This window comes from Hippoglossus stenolepis, chromosome 22 (genome assembly GCF_022539355.2).
Source record: "Hippoglossus stenolepis isolate QCI-W04-F060 chromosome 22, HSTE1.2, whole genome shotgun sequence".
Taxonomy (NCBI): domain Eukaryota; kingdom Metazoa; phylum Chordata; class Actinopteri; order Pleuronectiformes; family Pleuronectidae; genus Hippoglossus; species Hippoglossus stenolepis.
In genome coordinates, this window is record NC_061504.1 from 2,214,797 (window position 1) to 2,240,609 (window position 25,813).

At 40.5% G+C, this 25,813-nt stretch overlaps 2 protein-coding genes across 3 annotated transcripts in view; one reads left to right on the forward strand and one right to left on the reverse strand.

The window, feature by feature from the left end:
- The window catches only part of large1 (LARGE xylosyl- and glucuronyltransferase 1), a 121,456-nt gene that overhangs the window by 16,652 nt on the left and 78,991 nt on the right, over positions 1–25,813 (reverse strand). Inside the window, exons 7-8 of the mRNA XM_035147071.2 lie at positions 4,937–5,041; positions 2,200–2,312 (exon numbers count right to left, since the gene is read on the reverse strand). Coding sequence (XP_035002962.1) covers positions 2,200–2,312; positions 4,937–5,041 — 218 coding nt within the window. The remainder of the gene's footprint in view (positions 1–2,199; positions 2,313–4,936; positions 5,042–25,813) is intronic.
- On the forward strand, positions 20,653–24,710 carry LOC118101976 (tubulin beta chain). Of its 2 annotated transcripts, XM_047338552.1 has the most exons (8): positions 20,653–20,757; positions 21,857–21,919; positions 22,094–22,202; positions 22,891–23,001; positions 23,259–23,503; positions 23,624–23,946; positions 24,030–24,374; positions 24,507–24,710. In XM_047338552.1, the coding sequence occupies exons 2-8, from the start codon at positions 21,863–21,865 to the stop codon at positions 24,652–24,654; spliced, it is 1,338 nt and encodes a 445-aa protein (XP_047194508.1). In that variant the 5' UTR covers positions 20,653–20,757; positions 21,857–21,862; the 3' UTR covers positions 24,655–24,710. The 2 variants fall into 2 exon arrangements, with proteins under 2 accessions (XP_047194508.1, XP_047194509.1); XM_047338553.1 differs by lacking the exon at positions 20,653–20,757 and having other exon boundaries at positions 21,831–21,919.

Sequence of the window (25,813 nt, forward strand, 5' to 3'; positions counted from 1 at the left end):
GTAACTCTTTTATGACTCTGCGGTCATTTTTTTGTTCTGACTTCATCATCATTCCTGTCTCGTTGTATTCATATATATATATATAGAATAGTTTCAAACTTTACAATCTCCAGAATTAAAAATATATATTTTATGGGTTTGGCTGCACAGCATGAGATTGCACTGTGAGCTTTAAGAGGCCATTAAAATACCTTTTGATGGATGAAAAACGTTGTCATCCCCACTGACATTAGAGGTGAGAAGAATGATCACCCAATTGATGGCCTCGAATTAAATGAAACTATTCTCCCCAGATGTGAGGCCAGTTTAACACTACTGACTCCTCCTGTGCGCTGTCGGTGTTTTTTGTATGTCTCCAGATGTTCAAGGTGTTATTCTTAATTTATGTGTCATTACAACCCGTAAGGCTGCACACTTGAAATAGCTTTGAGTGGATGTACTTGTGTTACAATGGAGACACATTTTAGCAATTTGAGGTTTTGAAGGTTCACAAGACACATTCCACTCCAGTAATGGGAGACATAAAAACCTCTATGGCCACATAATGAAGGCTGTGATAAAGAGGGATGATAGGCCATTGGAAGAGCTCATACAGCAGAAGGAATGCTGAAACAATTTCCAAAGCCCTGCTCATTTTCCAAACTGCATACCTGGCAGGACTTTGCTTAATGAAGGTTGAATTAAAATATCATAAATGCACCTGTAATCAAGATGAGCTCTGCGATAACAGAAACCCTTCGCTGAGCTCTCAGATTGTGACCTTTACTACGTTAGGAAGACTGCACAAGCTAAGGTATGACTTATTATTAGATGTTCGATTTTTTTATTGATCAAATTAACATTGCTGTAGGTACCTCACAAAACACAAAATAAACCTCCACCAGCAGCTACGGATACAATTTACTGTAGTACATATTTTAAAGCCCCGTTCAGACCTGGAATTCACATCTGCCTCGAGGGATCCCATCACAGGTAGACAGCTCTACCTATGTCAGCTCACACCTGTCATTAGGGTATGGCTGTGTCCGAAATCACCAGCTCATTCACTAACCCCGACTTCACTATACAGGGTCTTTTATTTAGAGCGCTATAAAGTGAGCTCAGCAGAAGAGAACACTATTCGGTGCATTTCCTCTGCACCGGTAATGACGTCACTATCGCAGGATTATGACGTACACCGACAACAACAACGTCGGCTGTAGGAAAATCCCAAAATAGTAGCATTAGTATTCATAGCTTTAAGTAGAAAACATGTTGAATGATCATCTTTAAATGTAGAAATAAACTTGTTGGCTAAAGTTTGTGCTGTGATGAGCTGCTGTGCTCATATTTACATTTGTACGACAGGTCATGCTGTTCCCTCTCGTCTCTCTGCCGCGAGCGCAATGCATGATGGTATACATTGCTCGGTTAGTGACAATCGGTTGTACACTACTTTCCATTGTGTATTATGTAAAATAATGATTGCATTATACAGGGAATAAAACGTTTCACTTAATATTCGGACACCACTGCAAAATGGCGAACTCCCTATATAGTGGACCATATGGTGATAAGTGAGTGGTTTTTGGACACAGCCTATGTCTCCACATGTGATCAGATCTCACCTCCTCGCTCTATATGGCAATAAACACGTGCATCATTTCTGTCTGCAAATATGAAATGAAAGAAATAATAATTGAAAGAGGTGTTAACCTTTTGAAACATGGCAGGGACCATGGAAGTTAATCTTTTGTTGGATGATGTAAATGTATTGTAATTTTAGAATACGTCTCAGGAAAATGTATATTCCAGCATTTACTGTATTACATTACCCGACTGCTAGCTTGGTAATTGTAAGCATGTGTGGCTTCCAGACAATGACAGGCATGTTAACATTAGCATCCACATTGCTGTTGCAGAGCAGTGGTGTTCTCAAGACTTAGGGTTTTGTCATATATTTTATAAATTGTTTTATTTTTATTAAAATCTATCTGTCCCTTACACAAGCAACACCTACGAGAACAAACCATCTTAAAATATGTGTTGTTGTCCCCATTTGTGTGATTTAATGCACAAAGATGAACACAGGTTACCTGAGTCTAACCTGTCTGCCAGAGCTGGCCCCGGTACAGGCGTTGTTGTGATTTTGTGCGTGTGAAACAGCAACTTCTGCCAAAAGGTGACAAATTTGCCCATGTGAGGTGTGAGGATTGTTACCTGGTCTGCCAGCGAGGTGGATAGCATGCTCATTAGTTCTCTCTCTGCAGTCAGCCTCCACATCTGCTCCCATCTGAGCTTCCGTAGCCGATCCAGGAGAAGCAAAATCACCCCTGGAAAGCACGCATACGCATATGCAAACACACACACAGACACAGACACAGACACACACACGCAGACAGAGATACGGTAGCTTAAGAAACAGAGAGATTAGTATCTTGCTGCCTGGTAAAGGTGATAAATTCCCATCATGAGGCTCTGAATCACAGTCTTGTATTTTCTGAGATAAAGCTGTAGACTTTAAGCTTGCAGACAGCCTGGCACTGGGTGGAGTAAACATGTTCAAATCCTCCTGGAAACACAAATTATTCTCAGAGGCTCATGTGCTTTTCACCGCTCGACTCCCCCCCCCCCTGCACCTGCCACAAACAGGAAGATTCAAAAACAAAATCTTCTCAGTTCCTTCGACTGACAAATCTTTTTTTCCCCAGTTGCCTCGAATAACATCCGGCAGCCAGCGTTCAGAAGACAGACAAGGTGAATCATTTTCGGGGATCGGAGCAAACTAACTATGTTTCACACCGTGCCGTTGCCCCCCCGTATGTTGCCACGGTCACTGCCACAGAGACGACCGACCGCAGCTGAAGTGGAGGTTCTCCTGTCAAATTGCTGTTCTGCCTAAAAGCAACACGCGCCTTTCTGTCCCTGAGATTTGCTTTTCAGTCACACTCACGGGAGGTTGAAGAGCGGAGCACTGAACCTTTACAGCGCAGACGTGTCCAGGGGAGTTTCACACTGCTCCCGCTGAAATTCACAATGCAGTGGGCCACACTGCTTGTTCTGGGTTATATTCAATATATGGTTTATCCTCCTGCTCAAAACAGCACAACGAGAGCTATATGTCTCCTGAAGGGAAAGTGCTGCTGGATTTGATGGAGGTAAAAATATTTATATATAAAGGCAGGGGGAAATAATAGCAACGTGTAATGGAATCCAATCCATTCCACTATCAGCAGCTCTGAGGCTCTGTGAATTATACCCTGCACCTTCCTGAAAATGTGTTTTCATACAACTTTTAACAAGCCTGCTGGATGCCTGCAAATTCCATCAATGACTGTGTCCTGCTTCACTGCACACTCACTGTTATTTATTTAGAACAGGAGACCGAGTTCTTTGAGCTTAAGTTTCCCTCAAATTATCTCGGATGGTGTAACACACCAACACAATCACAGTGTGAGCTTACCCATAATAAAGATATAAAGTACAACAACTGTCACAGTTTTTAGTGGGAAATATGGGTAAAAGTATCAAACAAAGTTTACGCAATCTTATAGAAACATATTGTAAAGTGTTTGTGACGGTCACTCAAGGAACTGTCTATAGACACAGGGGCCAAACAGTGCTTCTTCAGTATAATCTAGAAATGCACTCAAGAGCTACACCTGAGCTGCACGCTGTCTTCAACATTCAATATATGCTGCACTGTTTCAAAGGTTTTCACTTTTAAGCGCAGCAGAATGTTACTGTTTGACAGAGTGATTAAATTATATCATGACATTTATCAGAGGGCTGCAGGCCAGCTAAAATAAGAAACCATTGATAATGCTACAGTCAAAACAGATTGAAAGACCTGATGAGAATATTCATATTCTCAGCATATGTGTGGTGTAGCTATTATCAAGAGTGTAGAGAACACGTGTATATATTTATTTATACGACGTGCAGATGAATGAAATAGCATTTTAATTGTATCTGTAAGTATATGTGCCTTCAATGGCTTTTCCATGCTCTTAAATCTCATGCTATGACCTTGACAGATTTGAAAATATATATATATATATATATATATATATATCTACAGCACAAATCCAGACCCTAACCTCAACCAACCTGCAAAATGTAATGTAAACTGGATTAAAACTGCCAGATTGACAGACAGTTTGCTACAGTTTAGTGCAGATGTAACAATCTGGTTAAAAACTATGTTTGACATACATATATATATATATTGCCTCACGGTGTATATTGTACTCCATGTCATAAATAGACAGTTCATGTATTTAGTTACAATATACTGACACAATCATGTGGTATTTTGGTTCACAACATCTGATTGAAAGAAAATTTGTTTTCTATAAATGTTCTCTTTGCAAAGACGCATATCACAAAGGCACACCCCTACATCCTTGTTCTTTTCTGTAATATAGGTTTTCAATTTTGTATTTTATTCTTTTATATTTGACCTTATGCACTGTTTATGTAAGTCGTTATCACTTTTATACAGGTTTGCAGATATACCGATTTTACTGTTAGTTATATGAGACTGTTTACATTGTTTATATGGACCTGAAATAAAATGTAAAAAAAGGGAAAGCTATATATTTTCTGCTTTTGGTCGACACCAACTCCGGGAGTGTTCAGTGTTTTTTAAAGCTTCTTCTCAGAGGATTATGAGAGTTATTTCACTGTGCTACTTCATAAAGTGTGATAACAAGATATTATTCATCACATCCGCATTAAATTCTTGAACAAGCTACATGCATGTCAACTATCAGCATTTGTACACATTTACAAGTGAGTTTCACACTTCGAAGCTGACAGCTGCTCTGGTAAAAATAGACCAGATGTGTTACGATACACTAGAGTGTCTGCACAGGCAGAACAATGACTCCAGCAGCAATGAGCGCAAACAGACTATTAATGTCTCTATGCCAGCGCCATGTCATCAAGAACTTACCGGTGTTGAAGCCTCTGCCCAGAGCCGGCCAGGGCCGATGGTTCTTCCACAGGTTCCCAAGGTACCAGTCACTCTGGTTCTCCACCAGACCCAGAACCTGCTGACCTGAAATACAGCAAACACATCATCACTGCTTGGTCACAATTACACTTTATTCACTCAACTTTCTTTTTTATTTAGCAGATATTTAGATATTAGTCCATATTTGTTTATTCTGTAGTAAAGTATTGTGTCCTTAAGGTTTTGGCTTATTGGCTTGGTTTTCAAATTTGAATTTTCTTTCAGGGCATACCATTTCATCAATGACATTCTTTCCATTCTCCTCTACTTGCTACACTTGTTAAAGTACCGCCTTGGACATTCAGTACTTCATGCAGATGATTGACATGAGCACCATGTGTACACATTAGTGGAGCAGCAGGAGCAGCTCATGGGGCTCTGTGTGTGTCCCCACAGAAACAGTACAGGTAGTGAGTTGTAGACCAGAGCCCGAAACATCACTATATAAACACAGGAAAATAATACAAATGTCCTTTGAGCCATTATGTACCCCGTGAGGACGGGTGGTTTGATCAAAATAGGAATGCGTCTGTTCTTACGTCGCACACTGACAGCTGACTGAGAAACAAAGCAGCAGAGAAGAAAGCTCAAAGTTTCCTTTGATCCTCACTCAGAGGTGTTAAATGATTCCGCAGACTAAAGCCTGGCTAATGCTGCTGCAGAGGATCAATGCAGAGCCTATGCAAGTGGCCTACACTGTGTGCAGTCACACCATCGAAACACAAGTTACACAAAAACACTCTGATGGAGGCAGAAGGAGGGTGAATTTTCACGGACGACAAGCTGACCAATCACAGTTGGTCTGCATCGCCATGACGCCTGGTTAAATGTCTAGATAAGTGCATGTCAAGCTAGGGCATGGGGCTACTTACACGGCAACTACACATGCGCTGTAGCTATGGCAACAGCATTGATTTGACACAGAAAAGATACCTAAACAGTAACTATTTTGTTTTCTAACTTTACAAAGCCGAGACAGAAAGCCAAGCACATGTTTCACAGCTGTAAACATAGGCCTGTGTCGGCACATCTGATCTACAACAGTCAGATACTGACCACAGCAACACTCAGCATCACAGTGTGACACACTAACTAACAGTCATGATATTTTAGGATAGCAGCTTTAAAAACAAATCTATTTTTGCCATTTGTTGCTGTGGTGGTTTTAGTTGCAGACAAGAAGGTAATCGAGTCACGATGTGCTGATGACCTGTCGGCAGTTTGCAGATCATCAGCAGATCATCAGAGAAGATCGTTTCAGACACTTCAGGGTTAACTAGTTCAACACAGAGCCAGCAGAAACACAATCCTCGCAAAGAACGGGCTTTTAAGTCTGAGTCATCAACAAACTTGGAGCGCACACCTCACAAATGGCATACAAGTGGCATGGGAGAAGGCGGAAATTGAATTTAACACTCCGCTCGTATGAATTTGGATTTTCCGGGCCACTAGACATTAGGTAGAAAAAAGGACAGGGGGTGGGATGAAATAAAGAGGAAAGATCCAGAAGGCGAAGGGACGAGAGGGGAGGGATGTACGTGGGCTTCAGGGTGACAGATTATAGAAGGCATGCTGGGCAGAGATAAAGGTCGAGGAGATAGGCATTAGGGAGGAGATAGGAACCCTGAGTGCGGGCATGGGTGTAGAGGTGGCAGCTTTAATGAAGGTTGTAAGGAAGATTAATGAGAGCCTATTGGAGCAGGCGGCCTTTAGAAGGGCTGCAAAACAAAGACCAAAGATCTGCCATCAAGGTGACGACTGAGCAGGACAATTAGAGCACAAAAACAATACACTGCCCCCTTTTACTGGGAAACACAGGTGACTCAACTTTAACAAAAAGGCCATAATATCAATGCTAGCAGTGGTAGGAACAGAATTCCCCTGCAGATCCCGTCTGTTTATATTCTAATAAACAGTTTTATGATGGTTAATCATTTTTATTATAATGAAGTAATAACACTGTGTGATTCATTACAGTTAATGACATTTTAATCGCGTTGGAATTTCATAAATTTTTCCCTGGATCACATGCAATTTCAAATTTCACAGGGAAAGAGCTCTGTCAGTTGGGTGAAAAAAAATATGGTAGAGCAAAAACAAACGAAAAACAAAGCAGAACCCCCAATTGTCACTGAGTGAAGTACTGTGTACACAACTACAGTGAGTGCAGTGTGTTGAAACAGGAGGTGAGAGTGTTAAATACGGAGGTCTCGACATCTCACACAAGCACATTAATGGGAAACGTGAACGCAAAAGTCACAACACGACTGCAAATCCACAAAAACCACACAACTGAAACGCAATCACAGCGGAGGCGAGCGACCACAGATGTTGACCATGAAATGAGCACTACTGCCAAGCTAGCTGTCATTTGTGAAAACCCAGTCAAATCAGTCGCCAGTTAAAATGAGATGCTGGTCTGTTTGAGGTGTTATGGTACAATGTACCTGTACCGTAACACCTCAAATAGACAAGCATCTCATTTTCAACAGCTGCTCACTTGACTCGTACATCCAGGACTTGAAGACAGTAAGCAACTCTGCTTGTTTAATTGTCAACACCCATGGCAACTCACTTCCATTGAGGTTGTGTTTCCAATGTGTGGACTTTGTATTTTTCATTAACGTGCCTGTGTGCCACCGCAGTTAAATGTGCAAGATGTCTAACCTTCCTTATTTGGAAGGGACAATTTGAAAGATGTGAGAAATTAACTCGGCGAGTTCAGTTACAGACAGATCTAAAGGCCAGAGCTAAAAGGGGAACACATTTCCCGGTGTCAGGGTTGTGTTTGTGTCTCCAGAGAGAGCCCTGTGAAGTCTGATGAATGGCCTCAATATCATTTGAGTTAGTGTCGGCTGGATGTGAAGACTAAAAGTTTGAAAATGCAAAGTCTGGTAGTTACAAAGATCCTCTGTCGGCTGATTTTCATCTCTGCTCAGTGCTCCAGCCGACAGTACTTATCCCCCAATTTAATACTCTCACGATACTTAGTTACACATTTGATATATACTGTGATTTATTTACAACAGACTCCATTGCAGCATCAGTACAATAAACCCCTTGCCTTTGTCTTAAAGCCATGCTGATGAAAAAATATATTAAAATAACATTACATACATACAGTAGGTCATAGGATTCTACCTATTGGTTAAATAAAGTACATATCTAATAAGCGTGGTGATTAAAAGAAATTATGTGAATCAAAAACTTAGTGTTTTAGTGTTTGAGCTGCATTATGAGTGATGTAAGTGCCAGGATTTGACAAAAGTAAAACAATATCTTAGGTTCTGCTGTATCGATTTCAATTTCAGTTTTATTTTATTTAAACTGTTCATTGTGAGCCCAATTATATTACAGGAGTACAATGCAGCATCTGTGGAGTACTTTGAAACGAAGCCTGAAAGCCCCCCCCCTCGGGCACTGCTCACTCTCTGCTGCTGAGCTTAGGGTCATTTTGTCGGGAGTCACGAGGTCAGAGTTTTGATGCCAAAAAGTAATACTGTGGATATTCTACAGTCAAACACAGTCTAATCTAATATTTTTTTTAAAAGACACACGTGAGCTGAAACAGTGGTGCTCTGAAGTTTTTGATATCATTTATACATAGCTTACACATAGATTTTACGGAGTTAGCGCCACGAAAAGTATGAATCGATCCAGAAAGTGGTCGAGCTCTAAAGGGATGGACAAATAAAACTGGATTGACTCCAGCATGTTCACCGGCTGCTCTCTGACTGTGTCTGTCTGCTGTTTGCTGCTGAGCAGGTAGTGAACAGTGGGTTTTTAGAGACGTTTACACTGAAAACAGCTGCCTGCCCTAACCCTGGACCCCAACCCTAACCCTGCTGCTGTGGCTGGAAATAAGACTGATGAGTGCAGAGTTTGCACCAAAATAATGAGCTGACTGAGCCCGGGAAAACTGCACAAAGCTTAGAAGTGTGGAGTTCTCATGTGGATGGGCAAGTAACAATTAAAATACTTATAAAGAATAACTTGAAAGCATCATTCTCCATGGAACTGTTTCTGTTCCAAAGAAGCAAAATGAAAAGGTTAGTGTGATTAATGAACGGCTGTGGCTGAGTGCAGGTTGTGCACTATACAGAAGGTCGGCGGTTCGATCCCCCATTCAGCACACTGAAGTGTCCTTGGGCAAGACACTGAGCCCCAACTTGCCCCTGACATCTGTGCCAGCAGGGTACGAGTGTCTGATTGAGAATGTGCTGCACAAAGATGCCCTATGTAAATGGTTGAATGGCAAAACTGTAATATGTGTCATTATTTTGAAATGAACATAGAGTGTTGATGCATTTTTCAGCTTTGACAGGACTATTATCTTCCTGATAAAAATGTGCGACTAAATCCAAACGTTCAAAATGATAAAAAAAACTGTGTGTGACTGACCGTGAAGCCTTAACCATCCGCTCCATCATATAGTCGGTTTCCAAGTGAGAGAGCCATGACAGGCAAGAAAACAGAAACTAAATCAATACAGCTCCACTCTGTTTCAACAAAGAGGAAATGTTCTGCTCTGCAATAATCTACCTCTGGATAATATCCTGTCAAAAATGGCAGATTTTTCACACTCGTCTCTGTATTCAAACAAAGCTGTCAGCGGCATTCACTGGATATTCGATACAGATTAATTCAAATTATACTGTTTAGCTGTTATTGATCTATAATTTATCGACAGGCTACCTGGCCTGTGAGCCCCTGAGGAATTCAAGCCAATACCTTCTATTTAGCAACTGCAGTCTGGGTAGAATGTATTACAGAGGTGGACATAATTGGATGTACGCATGTCCCACAAAGCAAAGACCGCACACAGCAAACCTCAGGGCATCCACTCCCAGCCTGCTGGTGGCTGATGCATGTTCCTAAATGAACTGTGGCAGGGCACCAGGGGGATGAGAGGGAATTCTTTACTGCGGTGTCAGTGGTGCTGATTTAGAAAGATGGATGTCAGGGTCAGCAGGCCAAACATGCACTCTTCACTCCGACTACGCATCCTCCTCTACTGCTACTCGCATGGAGCATCAGAGGTACACTCGACATGTGAGAACTGAGAATTCTCTGTCAGCGATTATGTAACAACCTATTTATGTCTGGAGGTATTTGCTGACCTGGTCACATACCAAGGCGGGATAATGTGAAAAATCTGTTGTCCAAGCTCTTGATTCCAAGTAAAACTAGTGAATAGTTTGTTCTGACGTAACACACTACACAGTGGAACAGTTTGTTGCAGGGAATATCTCTTATTTCATGTTATTTTACATAATCATCGAAAGTGTGGGGACATTATTGACTGAAACATACGTTGGAAATTATTTTTTGGAAACAGCTATACAACGACTATGAGACCTGCACAGTTTAATTCATCAGATATTCCATTTGAGCAGAGTACAATTTTTCACATTCTATAAAAACAGCACAGTATGCTGCCACATCAGAAAGTAGTTTCCATCACCTTAACTTTAAGTTTTGATTTGGGGCAGATCTAAGATTTCTTTCTAGATCTGGGGCTATAAAGAGCCCACATTTTACACAAATGCACCAATGTTCACAATCCAAACACAATTCCTTCTTCAGTAAAGCACTTCCTGGTTTGCCACTAGCTGCTGTGAGCAAAGACACACATATTGAATAGATTTGGCAAATCGTTCCCTGCTAAAGCGCTGGTGAACAGGCACTTTTAAAACAACTCTTTAGAATTTCCGATTTATTGCATTTTAAACTCAGGTGCGTAGGAAACATATTATATACAACAGCCTTTTTTTTAATATAACATAAATACTAATTAAATACTGAAGTGCCATTTGTGACATTTACTTGTCTGTACAGAGAATAGTGACAAGACCGTGTTGCTTCTAGTAAAACTTCCCATCCTGCTGCCAGAGCTGGACATCAATATTGGACAAATTAGACAAACCACACACTTTGTTTCAATGCCAATGTTTATTTAGTTGTATTACCCCTCTCTACACACAGCACTAAAACAAATATACACTACCTGCATTACCACAGAATATTCTAATATTTTGCAGTAATATACTAGGTCCCTGCAGTAGCACTTAATCGTGTATGGATAAGTGGGTAAGTAGGACAGTTGGGGTCGGCCGATGTGTCAGGTGTGATTGGCCATTCTGTTTCAAAGCCCAGGGCCTTTTAATAATAAATGAAACATACTGAGCTTCAGGGAGAAATGGGAATGAGATTGACACGACTTGTGCGTCACAATTGAAGGCTCATACTGTCGACCCTGAGATATTCCTGACTGGGTCCAGTGAAAGCCAACTGCCTCCCCCCCCTTCAGTTCCAATACTTCACAGCAGATAATGTCCAATGTGTGTTTAACTGAGAGAAACTGAGCAGCAGCCAATCTGACCCACAACGTTTTGCTGTCTCCCACTTACGCCATCTCATTTTTTGCTAGTCCGGCCTTGGGGGGGGGACAAATGTGAAACATTTTGTTCTTTGATCGAGAGAAAGTCTTTATTCCATATGTTCACTAAAAGCTATACAATCTATAGGGTGGGCCCACAGTCCAGTGTAATGGGCATGTTGTGTAACATGTCTCACCCTTCAGCCACAAAGATACACAATTTGCATAAAATGTGATATCTGAAACATATTTAGTCAGAAACTAAACTGTTTTCTCAAATTCACGTCATTCATGATTCTAATAGATGAATAAAGAGCAGCCACAGTGCCCCACTTTTAATGTTCAGTGGTCACAGTGGAAAACATGAAGCATCCTCAGACTGTAGACTTAATTTAGTTGGACATAATTGACTCATAACACCAGAGTAATATCAGGACATTTTACATGTCTTTATGAAAAATGTTAAGTTCAAAATGAGTCCAAATTCTGAATATATGGTGGAATATTTGAGTGCAATTTAGATTGTTAAAATGCACATGTTGGTGGTGAGAAAGCTCAAAAACAAAAATAAATGTGTGTTTTAAATCTCAAAAAGGACATTTGGCTTTCTTATTAAGTGATACGCTTGATTCTTGGCATTCATGATTGATAAAGAACCACCACCAGTGCTCCATTTTCAATGCTCAAGGGAAAACAGTGAAGGAGTCTCACCCTGCACTACAATCTGTAACCTCCTTCTGTCAGTTGCTGTATGTATTGTGTATACTAAGACAGAATTGATATTTTATGTATATATAGTCAAACCTAGAATTCCTGCCTTGCAGTTGTACGCCTGCAGCAAACAGTCAAGTTTCAGTTAACACCCATGTCTTTCTAGGCACATGTAATACATTTAGAGAAGAATTTGGAGATGTTATGGTACTAGATGTGATAGTAAGCATAATAATCCTTGAGCTATGGCCAAATGTGAAGCCACTGTGATCCATGCAGTTCAATATTTGAGTCAAAAGTGAAGAAATGTCCTCAAGCCATTCCATGAGGCATTCATGAGGCAAACAAAAACAGGTTTTGCGACAACACAGGTACCTTTGACATTTAATCACCAAATTCGGATCAGGTCATCCTTGAGTCGAAGTGAATGTTTGTGCCAGATGTAATAACAATTCCTCTGGTCATTCCTTATAAATCGCGTTCACAAAAGGTCATTTGACCTACAAAATGTATTAAGTCCAGTCCTTTTAAGTTATTCACGAGATATTTAGTAAATGATACTAAACATGTCTTTTGTGAGGTCACAGGGATCTTTACCTCTGACCACCAAAATAAAATCATTTCATCCTTGAGCCAATGCCTAATTCGAAGGGATTTCCACAAAGTGTCCTGACATGATGTGTTCTTGAAGGTGGGATGGAGGCACAGAAGGACAACCTGAAAAGCACGATGTGTTGAGCTGCAGCTTTGCAGAGGCATGAAAAAGGTCAGTGAGACTCTCAGAAGTTCTTCTTTGCAGTTTCTAAGCTCCTGAGTGGGCGGCCTGGTGCATGTGTGTATGTCTGTGTTAGACAGCGGAGCCACAGCCAAACTGACCTTGGCCAGACAGCGTTTTGTTGTCGGTGCTGTTATCCACTTGTTCATCAGCTAAACTTTTTGGGCTTTATTTGAAAGTTATTGTTTTCTCTAAGTTGTCTGCATACTGATGTCAGCAGTTCATCTTAATTAAGTAGTTGCTTATTTAGTACCACGAGCAAACAATCAGTGTTCAAGAGGAGACATGTGTCTTTGTAGATAAGAAGCAGCCATTTGCTTTAGTGGTTGTAGTGTAAAATCTATGGCTCTTGGTGTCGGGCCGTTGTCTGATTCATGTCACTGTCAACCAATGGAGAAATTCTCCATCTACAGGAAAATCATTCTGACTTGCTTATTGGGCACCTTATAAAAAAACTAAAACCTATCAAACACATATGTCCCAATTTTGCTCTCAAGAGGGAGAACAGTTATTTATGTAGCAGAAGAAACATGCAAACATTTAATTTCTCAGTTAAATCTCAGTGTCCTCTGTGCACAAATGACCTATCCATCCATCCATCCATCCATCCATCCATCCATCCATCCATCCATCCATGCATCCAGCTAGCCAGCCAGCATTGCAATCAGCCAGCCAGCCAGCCAGCCAGCCAGTTTATCCTTTTAAGGGTCACCAAGGGGTGTGTGGCAACCTCAGATGACATTGGGTAAGAGGTGGTGTATACCGTGGACAGGTTGCCAGTCTGTCACAGACACAAACAACCATTCACACTCACACCTATGGGGATTTTGAGTCTCCAGTGTACCTAACCTGCAGTACACCGCTAACTACTGCAGCACCTGTACAACCACATCCGAGTTTGAAATCGAACTCAAGTAAGCAGCATTTTTCATCAAATTTAATCATCACTTACGGCCTCATTACCTAATGATATATCGCTCCTTTTTTCAAAACAGACATTTTGACTAGTCATGGTAGGAAACGCAAAGGTGTTACTTACTTGGTCAACAGAGTATCTCCCTTCTATTTAATATTTGCCAAAATGAGTCAACATGAATACCTGAACGAAAGCTGCAAAATGGAACTCAGCCATTCATCTTGTTTCGTGCACCTGTGGTTTTTACATTACTGTGACACATCAAACTGTCTTCTGTGAATGAGCAAACCACATTTTCTTTTCTGTTTAATTTTCGTAATGTCCAGAGTGACCGCATGAAGCCTTAAAGCTTAGGAAAAGCAACAGGTAAAACAAGAGGCTAGTTAGTGAGCTGGCAGGACAAAGCAACTCACTTCCTCTGTCCCAGGGCCCTTGACCACAAAGTGATCAGCCAAAAAGCATTTCTATCCCATGAGGATTGAACTGCTGACAAAACAGCTAAGTGATGTCTCATGCTCTTAGAAAACTGTAATACACTTAAGTGTTCTTAATTCAAGGACAGGTAGCTTGGACGGCTACACTGCCAAAGAATCATCTGCCATTAGTACCGTTGATTGCATTTTGCCATGGGATGAGGGAAAGCATGGTGTCATAATGTAGTGCAGGATGTTGCCATGGTGACCCACACACTATCCACATTAGCAGAACATGTTTCATTTGGGTTTAATGCATATATCTTCTGCGCACACTGACTATCATCCTATTGAAAATTGTTCAACGCACAAAATCCAGAACCAACATTCACACTCTGGAAATTCTCCCTGCAGATATAGTCAGATCAGGGAGTAAATCTAAGGATGCAAGACGACGATTGAGTCAAAGAATTTGAAAGAAAGACTCTGGAGACATTTACTCTGGAGACAATCTACATCTGTGAAGCCTTCCATCATCAATAACCTGCACACTCATGTAGATTCCCACACCCCTCCCCTTGATCCTCTCTGGCTCTCTCTCTCTCTCTCTTTCCTGCTCATGTTCTTTTATGTTTAAAAATTCAACAGTGACCAGGGACATCCGCTAACAAATATCGACTGAATAAATATGTTTTTAAAAAAAAATCATATTTGCATTGAAAGTGGTTCTTGGAGCAGCCATGGAAGCTGGGATACTTCACAGCTATAACTCCATGGTACCAGTCTTTCTGCTGTCAAAAGTCTTTCATAGATCCAACGTCTTCATGATGGTATGTACATCTCTCTGTTTCAATGAACCCTCAGCATTACCTGGAGACAGGCCTGAGACCCATCTTTGGTACCAGTATATCGCTACTTTAATGTTGAAATCAGTACCCAATATTATACAAATTCAAACTAAATGTCTTGATGCTGCAGAGTGTGCTGCATTGTCCTTAAGATGGCACTAAAGTGAAGCTCGTGGTGTCATGAGGGTCTGCAATGGAACGGGATCATCTTCTGTGGAGCATCTTCCATACGGATTTGCATATTTCTTCGAACTAGGAACCTTGGAACTTCAAATCTACAGTAAATTTCATGGGAGTCATCCATTATTGCTTATGGGGCCAAAATGTGCAAATGTGCTTTGTGGAGAATTGTTAACTCTATCTCACCTGCAAAGGTAAACTTAATCATGAATGCATGAAATGATCTGCAAATGTGTGTGAAATGTGTGTAATCAAAAGACAATATAAATAACCATTAGGAAGGGAAAGTGTAAGTGTCGTAATAAACATCAGTCTGAGGTGTGAGGTATAAACCTCAGCTCATTTGGCTGTTTTTTACATGTTACTTTAATGGATGGAGATCTGCAAATCTGTCCATAGATCTGTTTTTTTCATGGCCCTGAGCTGAAGCTAACAAGCTTCACACTGTGAAGTGTGTAACGAAAGCCTATACCATTCTTCCAACATGCCACAGGAGATGTGGTGCTTACAGGCAACCATTCAGCAGTTTAATCTTCTATTTGTTGAGCAGTAAGAAGGCTGTTTTTTACCATCCAGTTATTAGCTCATGAAAGAAGAAATTGTAAAACCTCGACTCTTTAAAACTCCCTGGGAAAATAATAATTTCAGTAAATTAAGTTCTCTTCAGGTCAGTGAAATGTTAAGAAGTGAATCATCAATTTTTTCAGATCCGAACATAAAAGCAGGCCAGAATGAATTGGCATTTGGCCCTCGCTTTGAAGTGTGAGACTGCTTCCAATTGAAGTTTGTATAGTTTGTTTCCTCTTCTCCTCACTTTCATCATTCCTTTAAACTTTTACAAACTTGGGGGTGACCTGATAACGCAATTGTAAGGGCACATACCACATGAACACACATGCTCTGTGAGGCAGGTCCCTGGTTTTACTCCTGGTCGGCCAGATGTTTTATGACACGTCAGTTTCCTCTTCGGTCCCCTACATTTCCTGTCTTTCTCCAGTTTCTTCATCTAATAAAGGCACAAGGGCCATTCAAAAACTACTTTTGTTGATGTCCACAATAAATGAACAATTTACACTGCTGATCATCTAAGATAGTCCATCCCTCCATCTGTACCGCTTATGCTTCGAGGGTTGTCAGGGGCTGGAGCCAATTCAAGCTGACATTGGGCGAGAGGTTGCCAGCGTAAAGGCAAGGCCAAAACAGAGACAAACAACCATTCACTCTCACTTTAACACCACTGTCAATTTAGAGTCTCCAATTAACCTAACTCCTGTTTGCATGTCTTTGGACTGTGGGAGGAAGCCAGTAAATCCACATAGACCCTGGCTAAACTGGGATTCCAACCAACGTGCCGCCAAGATAGTACCTGGTTAAATGAATCATATACCGTATAGCTGTACCATATACTATATGACTTCTCCTTGAAGATGAATGTTATGTGGAGTAGAAGTGTCCAGAGCATTAACAGCTCATTCAGCAGAGGTTGAGGTGCAATGACCTTTGCCACCCGGGCAAGAAAAGTGTGGAGGAAAAGCTCCTGTTTGCAGCAGTGTTGCTCCTGGGGCTGAATGATGCTAGATGGGTTACAATTCCAATCCCAAAAGTGAGGGGCTTGTTCCAGCTCAGCAGCTCTGTGGAAAGACTTCATCACACCAGAGATGGGCAATTATTGTTTACGTCAATCAAAGTGATATCAAGCCCAGTCCCTGTTCACTGATAAGGTTCCGTTTGCGTATGGGTTAGTCTACTATCTCTGCCTCCGTTTCTGTTTGTGTCTCACATCATCTGAGACAATTGGGTGTAAGTGGTAGATAGCAGAGATAGAACAAAAGAAAGTAGAAGCTGTGTGACTACTGGTAAAATGGATTCTTTGACACTATTGTCAACGTGTCATCGGCTCTTAAAGCATGATATTTAACTGTGTGATCACACCGAAAGATATGAGGAAAGGAAATGGCTGGCAGCCTTTCATTTCACCGAGTCTCGATGATGAGAAGCAGCAACGGGGACTGAATTGCCAGCGCTCCGAAAAACGAGTCAATGTCGACCCGAGGATAAATCACATTACCCTCAACATGCTGATACTGCAACCAATTTCAGATAAGGATTTGATTTTCTTCCAGATCAAACTCTTGATACATGATTAGAGGCAAAGAGTTTGAGCCCAGGTTTTTCTATTAAAAACACAGACGCTGACGCTTGTAACCATGTTATATGTGTATAAAAGACTTTGTGTGGGTAACACCAGGCATTACTCCTCACCTGGCTGGTGAGAATTGGAGTAAAGATAAATGCTGCCAAATGCAGAGAAGTGCTTGAAGGAAAAAACTGGCTCCATCTTTCAGCATGACAATGACCTGAAGCACACAGCCAAGAAAATGCTGGATTGGCTTTGCAACAGGTTCCTGACTGTCCTTGAATGGCCCAGCCCAAGCTCAGACCGAAACTATACAGTATACATCACAGCTGAATACAGCCCTGCTCAATAGAAACCTAATGTAGCTACACATGAAAAACTGAATTATTTAACTGTTCAAAAATGAATGAAAGGTCTGTAGTGACAAACTGTGACAAAATATGTTGTATGTTCACATTTATTTTTGAAGACACATTTATATAAAATAAAATAATATATATATATATAAATATATATATATATATATAAAGTAATATATGTATAATTTTATTTTATTTAATCTTTGTTTAATCAGGCAGTTACATTGAGATCAAGATCTCATTTCCTGAGATCAAGCAAACAATTAAACACGAGCAACACAATAAAATAAATTAATAAAAACAGTCACAAGATTCATAAGAAAACATCAACTAGTAAAAACTTTAAATCCCCAAGTGGAACACAAGACTGTCGTTTGAGGGACGATTGTAAATCCTTCCACTTAAAAGGTGCATTGTAACTAAAACCAGTTTTTCCAACATTGGTGGGATGTCTAAGGGTGAGTAGTTACTGGATCATGTGCTGTATGTACTGGTTTTAAATGAGAGAAGAGAGGTTAGGTAATTTAGGTAATTACACCAATCAGACTGATGATTCTCTCCAAGAGATCTTTGCTGGAGGGGTTGGGTTTCTCTACATTTCCTTGTATGATAACGTGGGTTAGTTGGGATTTACTCCTCCCTCTGTCTTTGAGGTTGTTCTGGCCATCAGCAGGAAATTGGCTGATATGAATCGGTCATCAGCTTCCACACTATAAGCATATTGTGTATAATACACACATATGCTCACTTGGTCTCTCTCTCTTCCAACTGTTCACACTAACCTTGCATCACACAAAAGCTTGGTGACCTCACATTTGTTTGGCTTCTATCTCACGTCTGCCTATTAAGAATTTCTTCAAACCGTATTTCAGAAAGTGTTTAATGCAAAAACTAAACCTGCTTAGTTTTGTGTGTCTAAGTGTTACTGTGCAGGAGTTTGGTGCAGATCTCTAATAAGAGAGTGGGGAGACCTCTGTGGATGTGCAGGGATTTTAAAAGACATTTAAATAGAGAAAATCCATAGATGTGAGCTGGCTCACAGTCGAACAGTCATCTGCTATGGTTGTTAGTAGTAACGGCTGTGATTTTCCTACTATGACAAACCTAAATTTCGGCTGTGAATCAGGCCTTTCCTCTCTGCCCACCAGAGCAATAACCCTGATCTGAATTTATTTTTTATTCATTTGAGGTTGATGATGTTTGAGAATTTAATCCTAAACTTAGTTTACCAGATTTGGCTTCCATTGGCAGGAATTACTGCTGTTATTTTGCTCATTTAGTCACAGGGTGATTATTGTTGTGAAACACACATACGAAACTTGTCCAGGAGCGCAGTTAACCCCAAGGTGTGGTGTTTATTCTTATCAAAAACTGTATATAGATATGCATATGATGATAATATCCATTTCATATCTTTTTATTTAAATCAGTGATGGAGGCCTGTTATGTGAATTTTTCCTCTCTCACATCTGACAGAACAGGCAGCAAATCTGATAATGTTCAACATCCTGATCCTCGTCCATTATATTCATATGGTACCTAGTATAAAAAAGCATCCAAACAATGCAATGAATGGAGATGGGTCTCTGTTTTTCCACATATTCTACAGAGTGTCTCAAAGATAAATTACCAGAAACCATGCAGTTTAGGACATGACCAAATATATGTCGCTGTGTGCAGGAGCCTGCATCGACCTCATCTCGGGTCAAAGTCTGGCTTTATCTTAGATAATCTTATCTTATGAAGATGGTGCACTATTTCAAACAGAACATCAATGTGTCAAATTCTCTGTGTGATAATTTCATCTAGGTCGGTTTCCCATGTTAGTCATTATGAGTTGTCAATCAGCTCCAACCACACAACGTTTATACAAGCTAGCTTGTGGCTAATCTGTTTTATCCTCTCTGTACAATGACAACACGGTATTAATGCGATAAACAACTGATATTAAAACACGTATATTCTTTTTTTGTTTGTTTTGTTTCTGCTCATATGTGGTTGGTACAGACTAATTTACCAAAAATTATTATAGGGGCCTGAATAGAATAAATAAAATAATCAGTCACTGATTTGATGGGTTGATTCAGACACTTATTATAATTGCGGAATTTTAAATGTTAAGTACAAAGAAGTTCCTTCATGAATTTAAAGTAACATCAGTGTTAACTTAATCCGCTAGGAAGAAATATGGTCTACAAGAATATAAAAATGTATAGGGTTAGGGGGTTAGGTATTTGAATTTCATTTTGGATTGACCTCTGAAGATTCCTACAGATATCTAAAGTTGAGAAGTTATTTAATGTCACAAGAGAAATGGAACTCTTTTAAAGAATTCCCTATCTCCAAGGGAAACCTATTAGTTAGAGTAGTGGAAGAAGCGGCAGGAATATTGTGTTACAAATTTCCAAATGTCTTCAATCACACAGGAAATACGAAGGATATGAAGGAGAGAAAGACGAAACATGGGGATATATATATAAGTTAGGAGGGACAATAATATTTAATAGCCCACTCTGAAAATAATTAAATTGGACACTAAAATTAGATAAATAAATGAGGTATTTTAACTTTCATTATTATAAAGTTGATAAAACAAAAAAAAAGTGCTGGAGAGATTTCAAACAAATTGGAGATCAGATCTTTTTCTAATTTTCCTAATCTCTATCTTGCTGGTTTTGCTGTCTAAAATGAAGAAGGCTCCTCTGATGACATATCATCTTTTATGTAGCATCTTCTATGAGGCATAGTATCCTTTGATGACATAGCAACTTCTCTGTGGCATAGGCTCCTTTGATGACATAGTGTCTTCTACTTGGCATAGGCTCCTTTAATGACATAGTGTCTTCTACTTGGCATAGGCTCCTTTGATGACATAGCTACTTCTATGTATCATCTTTTATGTCTTTAAAGAAGCCTTCTTCATTTAGGAGCACTGGATTCCAAGACACACCCAAAACTCCAGCTTGATCGTATGGAACATAGTCTAGGTCATCAGCATCAGAGATTTCAGACTCAGAATCAAGACCAAGGAACTACCAACTAAGTACTATTATATTTCGAGTTTTATTTTGTTGATCTAGCTATGGTTAGCTAGCTAGAAAATAATATGTCAACAGCTAGTTAGTATTGTACATAAATATCTTGTTTTTGATACAACAAATCATTATTTTCTTTTTTACTTTCTTACTTCATGAACAACATAATTTTTAATCACATGGGTCAAAAATGACCCACAAAGTATATACTGTAACATACTGAATTCTCTACGGAACACCTGCAATACATTTCACACAACTGCTTTTGCTCTCTGAAATGAAGAAGGCTCCTTTGATGATATAGCATCTTCTATGTGGCCTAGGCTCTTTTGATGACATAGCATCTTCTATGTGGCCTAGGCTCCTTGATGACATAGCATCTTCTAAGTGGCATAGGCTCATCAGGGTACCGCAGCATCCGGGCCCGCACACCAGGCTGAACCTCAGAGACAGTTTCATCCCCAGGCCATAAGACTTTTAAACTCCTCCAATCTGCCATAATTCCACTAACTCTGCACCTTAGCATATTTGCACTATTGTTTTTTCTTTAGGTTTATATATATATATTTTAGATGTTTATAGATATAGATTTATTTATTTTTATTTATTTATTTTTATTATATTTTATATTTATTTTATTCAATATTTTTTTTCGCTTGTGATATTCTGAGCATTGCTAGGAGAGCCTGTGACCCAAGCATTTCATTGCCAGCGACTGATAAATGTAAGTTGTGCATATGACAATAAACTCTTGAATCTTTGATGACATAGATGTCTATGTCATCAAAGATGCATGGCATAGACTCCTTTGATGACATAGAAGTCTATGTCGTCAAAGGAGCCTTATTCATTTGGGAGAGCTGGATTCCAAGACACACCCATATCTCCAGCTTAATCCTGTGGAACATAGTCTAGCATTAGCATTAGAGATTTCAGAATCCAGAGCTGGGAATTTCCTATTAAGTATATACTGTTCTATTTTGAGTTTTACTTTGTTGATCTATCTATGGTTACCTAGCTGGAAAAGAATGCCAAAAGCTAGTTAGTATTGTACATATTTCTCTTTTTCACTATAAATGGATTGTAACATAACACTATTTCATCTAGATCACAATGAGGGAGATCCTGCATCTACAGGCGGGCCAGTGTGGCAACCAGATCGGAGCCAAGGTTTGAAAACACGTTTTAAAAGTGTAGCAGAGCAAATGTTAAATTCAGATTCGGGCTGCTGAATTAGCTTACTTGGCCTAAAAGCTAATGATAGCCCGTGTTAAGTTTGACTTGCTAGGACAGGTCGTGCTAGTTATCTGGCGAATTAAACCCCTAACGTTTCTTCTCCTCCAGTTCTGGGAGGTGATAAGCGACGAACACGGCATCGACCCGTCCGGGATGTACCATGGAGACAACGACCTGCAGCTGGAGCGAATCAACGTCTACTACAATGAGGCGACAGGTTAGCACCATTGTGCCAAAGCTTTTCTAGCCAGAGTTAGATCTAATTTCCAGAGGAGTCAATGTAATTAAATTCCACAGGAGGGTTGTTATTTCCCCGACCATCCAGCAGGGGGTCCTAATCCCACAGGCTGTCCTGACACGCCTTCATAGTTACTGTCACCGTTTCTATGATACAACAAATCAACAAACCCCAGCTAACAATGTCAGCTTTAACTTAACATTTATTAGACTGCACTTAAGGGAGTGATCGAAATCAAGACGTGTTGTATTATAAACAAATATAAATCAACAGGCTGCAAAATATGAGGGATTAAAGTTGATTTATAAACCACTGTTGCAAACATTTCACTCTGTGCTTCTTTGTCTTGCCATTGAAATTTTAAAACGGTGAATTACACTTGTAAAACGCCTTTAACACTATTAACTTGAGACTTGAAGTTATCATTTCACTTGGACAGTATGATGACTTTCAATCACTAGACAGAATTAAATACAAACTATGTAGTAGAGTTGAATGTGTTGACCTTAATAGAGTTTTTCCTCTCTTCAAAGGGCTACGTATTTAATGACTGTTAACAAAATAGCAGTGATGAAAAAAGGGAGCGATCTTTAGTTGTGTATTATTTTCTATATCAGCATTGTGTAAATTGTCTGTGTATTCATATTCTTGTACCCGTCATCACCAGGTGGGAAGTATGTGCCTCGTGCAGTGCTGGTGGACTTGGAGCCAGGAACAATGGACTCTGTGAGGTCTGGTGCTTTTGGCCAGATCTTTAGACCAGACAACTTTGTCTTTGGTGAGAATTTAAATGCAAATATTAATTTGCCTTTAAACACGGCCTGACAAAATTGGCTTCATTTGATCTTTATAAATCTGAAAATTAGTTGCTTTCCACAATTCTGCAAGAGTAAAAGAGCCAGTCATTTTCAAAATATGCATTGCTCATTGCAGTAAAAGGAGTTTTACTTCCAAATACTATGAAGTCATTGTAAATAGATCAGGAATGTTTTTCTATACAGCTGTGATACAGGTCTGTATTTGCATGTACCACAGGCCAGAGTGGAGCAGGTAATAACTGGGCTAAAGGCCACTACACTGAGGGAGCCGAGCTGGTGGACTCTGTCCTGGATGTGGTGAGAAAAGAGGCAGAGAGCTGTGACTGCCTCCAGGGCTTCCAGCTCACACACTCCCTGGGTGGAGGCACCGGCTCTGGCATGGGCACGCTGCTTATCAGCAAAATCCGAGAGGAGTATCCTGACCGCATCATGAACACTTTCAGCGTGGTCCCCTCACCCAAGGTACACTTCACTCATTAAAGTGTTATCAGATGTTTGTTGCTCTACCTGTTTCCTCTGTGCTTTAATGGTGTTCCTGCTTCTTCCCTTTGTCCCCTCTTTCCCTTCACTCTCCCTCTCCAGGTGTCAGACACAGTGGTGGAGCCCTACAATGCCACCCTGTCTGTCCACCAGCTGGTGGAGAACACAGATGAGACCTACTGCATTGATAATGAGGCCCTGTATGACATCTGCTTCCGTACACTGAAACTCACTACACCCACCTATGGTGACCTCAACCACCTTGTCTCAGCCACCATGAGCGGGGTGACCACCTGCCTGCGCTTTCCCGGCCAGCTCAATGCTGATCTGAGGAAACTGGCCGTCAACATGGTGCCCTTCCCCAGGCTGCACTTCTTCATGCCAGGCTTTGCCCCCCTGACCAGTCGGGGCAGCCAGCAGTACAGGTAGGAGGCAGGATTCCGGATTGACCAGGAAGTAGTATTTAAAAGTATTTTGAATCTGACTTGAATTATCTGTCTGTTTCCAGGGCACTGACAGTTCCTGAACTCACCCAGCAGATGTTTGACGCCAAAAACATGATGGCAGCTTGTGACCCACGCCACGGGCGCTACCTTACTGTCGCCGCCATCTTTCGGGGCCGCATGTCCATGAAGGAGGTGGACGAGCAGATGTTGAATGTGCAGAACAAGAACAGCAGCTACTTCGTGGAGTGGATCCCAAACAACGTCAAGACAGCCGTCTGTGACATCCCTCCCCGCGGCCTCAAGATGTCCTCCACTTTCATTGGCAACAGCACAGCCATTCAGGAGCTGTTCAAACGCATGTCAGAGCAGTTCACTGCCATGTTCCGCCGCAAGGCCTTCCTCCACTGGTGAGTGAAATAAGACTGATGTCATGACAGTGGGGAGAAGTTTGTGTTCTTGTGCTGACCTGTTATTACCCAGAATTCATACACTAACTTAATGCCCATCAGTAAGTATTTACTTTATGTCCATTGTTTCAGGTACACGGGCGAAGGTATGGACGAGATGGAGTTCACAGAGGCTGAGAGCAACATGAACGACCTGGTGTCTGAGTACCAGCAGTACCAGGACGCCACTGCTGAGGAAGAGGGCGAGGGTGAGGAGGAAGGTGATGAGGAGGTGGCCTAAACAACAGCCATGACCTGTTTCTTACTATGCACAAGTTTAGGGCTTGGAGACAACGATAAAACTCAAAATTAAACTTTGTTTAAAAATGTTCACACTCTTGCTGTTTCCTTCATGTTTTGTGCTTTTGATTTGTCTTGGTGATGGTGTGCCTTTCGGCATTTAATACATCTGGTTATCAAAATAAAATATTGAATATTAATATTAAAAATATTAATATTAAATAATAACTTTAATTGATTAAAGTTACCTCAGGGCACCACCCTTCAAAGGAAGGGAAAAGATAGCCAATTTATTGATGAAGTCTCATAAAAGTACTAACTACAAATTTGGAACTCTGATTAACAATTAAATGAATAACTATAACCAAAATTACATATAGATAGTTTGCTAAATTGAAGGATATAGAGTTCTTCACAGTGTAGAGGTTGGCAAAATTAACACTTATGCAACATTAATAAAAAAACATTTGTGAAAGAAAAACATTTATTATGAAGATAAAAGTATAAAAACACAAATTACTAACGGTGTACTTATTATATAAAGATGTGTATGTCAGTATGCGTGTGTGTGTCTGTGTCTGTGTGAGTGAGTGCGTGCTTTCAAAATGGCGGCAGGCCCCTATGAGGGTAATAAACCATCCCCCCTAGTATGTTTACGACGATGTAGCGGGGGTCAGAGAGATGTGTGAAGAGATATGAGTGTGTGTGTGTGTTGGTATTAGAGAAAGTTACTAGATGCATGCAGAGAAAGACTGTGAAGAGCATAACATCACTAACATTAACTTTCAAATAACTTAACCAAAATATCACAGTAACACGAATCAAACTTATAAACATCACACGGAATCGAATAAACAGTCTTTGCTTAGCCTAGTATAATTATTAAGCCTAGTTGTGTTACCAGTCCATGGAAAGCATGCGTATTTGTGTATCGGGAGAGGAGGGAAGCGATTCAGAGAGCACTGAGAGAGGGAAAAAAACAGCACTGGATCTTTCATTTGGCAGTGGTTCAGATTTCGCGAGTAAGACTTTGAACAAAACACTTCTCTGCAAATATATGCTGCCAAACCATTGCCACAAGAGGTAGCAGTACCACAAATTTGTTTCACCACCTGAAATGCCATCCACTACAAAAGAAGAATGCCTCAATCTTCGCATCT